The 7,002-nt window shown below is 37.5% G+C and overlaps 1 protein-coding gene across 1 annotated transcript; it reads left to right on the top strand.

The window, feature by feature from the left end:
* Positions 1-4,542: 4,542 nt before the first annotated feature.
* LOC131598290 (uncharacterized) lies at positions 4,543-5,451 on the top strand. Its single transcript, XM_058870906.1, has one exon. It carries the CDS (start codon positions 4,543-4,545, stop codon positions 5,449-5,451), a length of 909 nt encoding a protein of 302 aa, XP_058726889.1.
* Positions 5,452-7,002: the final 1,551 nt, after the last annotated feature.

The following is a 7,002-nucleotide window of genomic DNA, read 5'->3' as shown; positions in this document are numbered from 1 at the left end:
TTAAGTTGTTGTTTTCGTTGCTGTTGTTCTGGTTGTTGTTGTTGATACGTTGATTAAGTTGCAGGTCTTATGACCAATGTTGTTTAAGTTATTGATGATGCGTTGATTAAGTTGCAGGTCTTATGACCAAGGTTGATTAAGTTGTTTGCGGTTGATGCATTGTTGTGGTGACGTTGTAGTTGTTGTTATTGTTGCATGCATACATTTGCATATTACGTTGGCCTGGATTGGCAAAATGTTTAAGTTGGCCTTGACGGCACCTGTTTAAGTTGGCCTTGATGGCACCATGTTGAAAAGTTGAAGGCTTATGCCTTGGCCTTAATGGCACCACGTTGAAGGCTTTTATGCCTTGTTGAAATGCCTCGATAACCTGGCATATGTTTAAGTTGGGAGTTCTGCTCCAATGGTACCACATGCATTTGCACAGTTGAGTCGCATTTGAAGTTGTTGTTATTATGTTGTTGTTGTTATAAGATGTTGTTGTTATACTTGTTGCTGATAATCGTTATTATACTTGTTATTGGTAAATAATTATTATAACCGTTGTTGCTATTTGTTATTATAACTGTTGTTTGAATAAGTATGAAGTGGTGAAATTGTATGATCTAATCTTAATATATTATTTATCATACGCTTGTTTATATTGTTGGATATCTCACCCTTCTGAATGATGTTTCCCTTCCATGGGAAATGGACAGGTACTCAAGAATAGCTATGGAAAACGAAGTATTTTTATGAAGTCTTTAGTTACTATTAGTTCGAGTTGGGTCTTGCTCTGATACGTAGCACTCGGGGGATGAACGATTGTCTTTTAATTGTTGTTATAACTATAAGTTGTTAACTTTTAAGTGGAATTTATGAAGTAATATGATGTTGGTGAAGTTGTTTTAGTTTAATAAAAATATTATGCGAAGTGAAGTTGAATAATTGATATTATTATTAATAAAAGTTGTTTTATTTTTTTAAAGAGTAAACAGGTTTTATCGGTTCATCCGAGTTATGTGCTATGTATCTATGATATATGTGATTAAGTTGTTTGTTGTTTTACGTTGAATGTGACATCCCAATTGTATGTTGAATTTCCGCACTCTGATTTTATTAAATATTCGTTGGGTAGATTTGGGGTGTTACACCTAGTTCCACTGGTGAATGGTAGTCAAGTCCATGAAGTAACGGAGGTAGGTCACGTCGACGTATGTTGCACTCTTGTCCACAAAGAGTGCAGTGCCTACCAAAAACATGAACCAGCACCGGAGAGCGTAGGCACAGTGATACTCCATAAATAGGTCGTTACCCGCCTCCTCGGAATCAGCTGCCGCCACCAAGTGGTGCTCATACAGCTCTCTCAAGGTGGAGAACCAGATATGAGCCCCATTTGTCGTCCGACACTCATAATCAGCCATATAAGGTTCCATACCCAGATAGATCCCCATCCACTCGATCGCATCGACCCTCTGGATCCGGGAATGGTTCAGCAGCATCCCCGTAATCGGCAAGTGGAGAAGACAATGCACATCGTGCAAGGTGATTGTTAACTCCCCAACCGGTAAGTGGAAAGAAGACGTCTCCCTATGCCACCGCTCCACAAAAAGCCCCCTACATGTCGTGGCTAATGGTGGTATACCCGGTCATGCACAACCCACCTAGCCCGGAAGGAGTCACCGCATCATTAAACCACTGCGCCTCTGGTTTAAAGAGAACAAAAATCTTTCGCGCGTGGTTCACCATTTTTAGGGTCGGTCTTTCCTGTTACAACAAAAACAAAAAACATTGTTAATTAGACCGTTAAGAAAATGTGGAATAAAAAGCTAAATAAAAAACGGTTAAATAATAAAGTCGGATAAATTATAAAAAATACCTCTTCCCTCCCAGACACGTCGAGCGACGTGCTCGTGGTAGGAAATCAACACGAAAGTGTCACTAGGCCCTCCCGGGTAGCCCTCCTCCTCCTGTGTGGAGGATCAGCATCAGGTATCTCCTCTTCTGTCTCCTGGTATCTCACCTTCTTCTCCTCCTCCCGTACCTCCTCCTGACGGGAAGAAGATACCCGAGCCAGCCGACTCCTCGATCCAGACGAGGAACCAGGCTTATCTGTCTGGACGGGTGCTCGTACTCTACCCCGTCCCCGCATCGATGCCACCTGCGTCGTCCGCTCGCGTCTAGCCGACGCTGCCTGTGCCTCTCTCCTCTGTCTAATTCTAGCTGGGTTGCCTGCCATTTTCCTGAAACAATTGAAATCCATAAGCAGACAGGTTAGAAGGCTAAACAATCAATAAAATAAAAAAAATATTTTTGGGTCAACTTCGGAAGTGCATTTCCGAAACTGCTCAGGGGGGTGTTTTCGGAAATGCACTTCTGAAACCCCCCTGCGATACCATTTTTGCAGAAAACTCAAAAGCTTGCCCTAAGTGCATCAAAATCTCGATTTTCCTATCTAAACAACACCAGTGACATGTAATAACTTAAATGAACTACACTATAACACCCCTAATATCAATTTGAATCCTAAATTGAAAGTTTAGAAAACTTACAGATTTGAGATGTTGTTGGAGGTGCTTTACATGTAGTTTAAGAGCCTTTGGAGTAGCCTTTGATGGTCTTTGAATTTGCCTTTGGTGGTTATGCAACTGGTTCATACGAAATTTTGGATTTTTGAATGATTTAGGGTAAATGATTTCGGGGGGAGGCTGTTTTGTTTAAACAGCAAAAACGCACATTTTTTTCGGAAATGCATTTATGAAATGTTGATTTCGGAAATGCATTTCTGATTTTTTTTTACGTAAAAAAAAGGTGATTTCGGAAATGCATCTCCAAAATCAGTCTTTTTTTCAACTTTGAAAATGCATTTTCGAAGTAGAGGGGCAATTATGGAATTTCAGCGAAAGTGACCAAGAAGAGAGGGGGGTCAATAAAGATATTCTCTAACATATTCTGATGCATTTAAAACAAAAAAAAACTGTCTAATGAAATTTGGAAAATGAACTCCAAATTTTAAATCTATTCTACTATAAACACAAACTTTTGCTAACGTGTTAAGATATTTGTTCGCTTCCTTATACGAATGAATAACTTTTACTTCATCATGCATTTCCATAAGGGGTAAAATCTAATTAATCATCGAACCTTTCTCCATAATTTAATTTTTTCCCAATTCAAGCATTTTAACAATATTCAAGGAATCAATAGTTACACTTTCGGAAATCCTAACTTCTTTGTGAGGAATAGCCCTTCAAGAATTCCCCATAATTCCGCTTTAGTGGCATTACATTCCTTAATATATTTTGAAAAACCATCCATTAGGGGTGTTCATTGGTTTGGGTAAATCCGAACCAAACCGCAATCCAAACCAAACCATAGTGTTTGGGTTGGACATTTTTTCAGTTCGGGCAAGAACCAAACCAAACCAATGAAATCCAATGACAATTGGTTCAGGCATCGGATTTTCAATTTTCTACCTGCAAACCCAAACCAAACCAATCATAATTAATTACTATCAAACATTCAACTTCAACAAGAAAAAAGTGAAATGTTGTATGTGGATAAGTTATGTTATTTTAATTAGTTATCAAAAATTATTAGTGTATTATGGTAATTGAGCATAAAGTTACGAAAGACATTCATTATCATACTAACTCAAGTTACTAATTATAGATTCAAAAGCTTTTATTACTAATTATAGATTCAAAAGCCTTTATGTTAGATATTGTTCTTGTTAAATATTTTTAATCTATTAGGGAAAAAAATGCTAGTTTTATAAACACTATTAATACTATTTAATTATATTATTATGAAAAATTAATTTCCATAAACAAATTATTATTTTTTAAAATATTTTTGCATTGTTTATCTACCCGATCAGTCCAACCCAAACCAATCCGTTGTTTCTCGGTTCAGTTCGGTTTGGACTTTATCGTAAAAACTTACAAATCCAATCCAAACCAATCCATATAATTTTAATCGGTTTAATTTGGATATCAGATTCTCTCAAAACCGAACCAAACTGGCCCGCGAACACCCCTACCACCCATACAAGCACCATGCATATCATAAATCATACCTCCACATCCTGACATTCTTCCAACCATGCAAGCTCCGCTAGTATTACATTTAACCCAATTTTTTTCTGGGGGCTTTCATCCAACCGTAACCACTGTCTTATCGCCACGAACAACCACAACATTATTCTTCATAGCTTCCCCATATTAATCCACCCTTCTTTGAACATAGTTCCCCGAAAACGATGGTCTATGGTCATTCATATCACACATCTCAATGTTACGCCAATACCATAATCTATGACAACCAACCACCCATAATCCAACCACAACTTTCTCTAAAATTCAAATCAATCCAAGCATTCAGATCAATAGAGAAAAAAGAATTCAATTTGATTCTTTTCGGAACTTTATTCCTCCAGAAAAGCATTGCTTTTGGACTATCCCTCAAAGCATGCAAGGTTGATTCCCTAATATCACCACAAAGTTTGCAATTAGCTCCTCCTAATCCTTTCATATTTTTGTTTACATTGGCAAGTAATTTATCATGATTGAGCAGCCACATGAAGCATCTAATTCGATCTTGGACTTTGATTTTCCAAATTTTCCGCCAGCTGCAGTCAATGTTTTTCCAAACTTATTTTCTAGTGTACAATGTCCTGATGGAAGCGTGGCTATGATGGGAGGGAGAATAGATTCAGCCTGGCAATGGAACATCCCTATTAGGGAAGGTGTGGTTAATGTCCCTATACAACAAGAATTGGAGGAACTTCAAACTATTCTAAGGGAAGTGGAACCGAAAGCTGATGTAAATGATATGTTTGTCTGGTCCTTGAATGGGTGTGAAGGATATGAGGTGAAAAAGTATTATTTGAAGCTACAAGAATTGGGAGATGAAAATAGCCAAATTCTGTTGGAGGAAAATAGGTCAGCCATCCAATTAATTTGGAATGCTTGGATGCCATCAAAGGTTAAGTTATTTGCGTGGAGGATGCTTAAAGATAGAATTCCAACTCGTATGCAACTTCTACACAGAAACATTATAGAAGAAAATGAAGACTGTTGTTGTGTGCTAGGTTGTCCAGTAATAGAAGATGTTCAACACCTCTTTTTGGATTGTGGTAAAATGAGGACAGTTTGGATAAACATTTATCAGTGGCTGGGAATTCATGTGGATTTTATTGTGGATTGTGGGAACCATCTATTGAAGTTCGTGGAGAAGCTGAAACGATTTTGTCCGGTGAAGAGAGCGGCATCACTATGGGCAGCAGTATGTTGGTGTGCCTGGAAACATAGAAATGCAATCTTATTCGAAAATGCAATGGACGACTTGGAGGACCTTGTACACAAAGTGAAGATGTACTCATGGTTGTGGATGGCAATAGGTAGTAGAAAAAGGGTAATATGTTCATTTTATGACTGGTACAACTATCCTTTAATATCTATGTTTGTGTAAAGTTTTAGGCCTATGTAATGTTGGTTTGAAATCATGTAAGCAAGGTTGGTTTTTTAGGCTGGTGGTTCTATTCCACTGAACTATTGTAATGCTGTATTTATGCACCACTGGTGCTGTTGTTAATATAATACATTGCTTATCAAAAAAAGAATATTCTTGACCGAAAAACCATTTCTTTCAACTCCCGTGAACATAAACTCATAAACACCATAATTAGACTTGGGGGAGGAATTACTTTTATCTTCTGCATAATTGCATCCAACAACCACCAATTTAACCGCTCCCAACCCCAATCACCCAAATTATTCACAAGATCACACACCTTTGCATGTTGCAGTTCTGTAGGAATGTTCATTGCCAAATTCTGAATGATGATACCCGATTAGATCCAACAACCAACCCAAACATCAGTGCCCAAGCCTCTCCGATGTTCCAAATTCCTAAACCCTGTTCATTTGCTCAAGTTTCCTAAACCCTAATCCACATGCATATTTGTGGTTAGTTAAGATGTCCCAATTAACAACATGGTATTTATGCTTCTCCACTGTATCTCCCCGTATGAATCTCTTTTGAAAATGCACTATTTCTTCTATGCACGCTTTAGGCAGGACATCCTTCATCATAGGATAAACTAGAATTGTGTATAAAACACTTCTTGTCAATGTAACACGACATGCAAAAGATAATTGGTTAGTTTTCTTGCTAGTTAGCTTTGATGAAATCTATTCCAAGAGATATTGGTAATCTCTTCTACTCAGACTTTTTCCCGAAAGCAGGACTCCTAAATACTTCTTCATACCTTAGGTTTCACAAAATATATGGAAATCTGTTTGAGCTTTTATATGCTTCTAGGGACATTCCTGGAGAACATGATGAAAGACTTATTTTGATGCACTTCCTGACCAGACATATTGCTAAATTAACCGAGAATATTTATAACAGATTACATCTAACTTTGACTAGTTTCCCTTATTAACAACAAATTATCCTGAAACATCAAATGCAAAATCCAAGATCCTTGCGAATGGCTCTCCAGTCCTTGGTATTCATTACTTCCATGATGAGGTGCGATATTTTTTCCATACAATGCAAAGAGATACAGAGATAAAGGATCCTCTTGATGGATACCACATTAAGGTCTAAAGTACGCATTTTTTCTCCATTCCACTTCACATTAGTTTCTACACTTGTAACTCTGTGCATGAATATGTTGATAATATTACCTGGAATTTTGATTTACTTGAGCACTCTCCAAATAAACTCCCAACTAGTTTTATCACACGCCTTTGAGAGATCCACTTTAACAACAAAGTAACCTTTACACCCATTCTTATTATGCATGCTATGCATCACCTCTTTAGCTATGATAATATTCTCATGAATATTTCTCCCCGTAACATATCTTGTTTGATAAGGTGAAACAAGTTTAAGAATATAATCTCTGATTATGTTAGCCACCACCTTACTGACAACTTTGTATATCACATTGCATAAAGAGATTGGGAAAAAATGCGACACCATTTGCGGTTGCACCGCTTTCGTAATCAAATA

Source organism: Vicia villosa, linkage group LG4 (genome assembly GCF_029867415.1).
Source record: "Vicia villosa cultivar HV-30 ecotype Madison, WI linkage group LG4, Vvil1.0, whole genome shotgun sequence".
Classification (NCBI taxonomy): domain Eukaryota; kingdom Viridiplantae; phylum Streptophyta; class Magnoliopsida; order Fabales; family Fabaceae; genus Vicia; species Vicia villosa.
The sequence above is the reverse complement of the archived record's forward strand: the minus strand, read 5'-3'. Positions and strand labels throughout refer to the sequence as shown.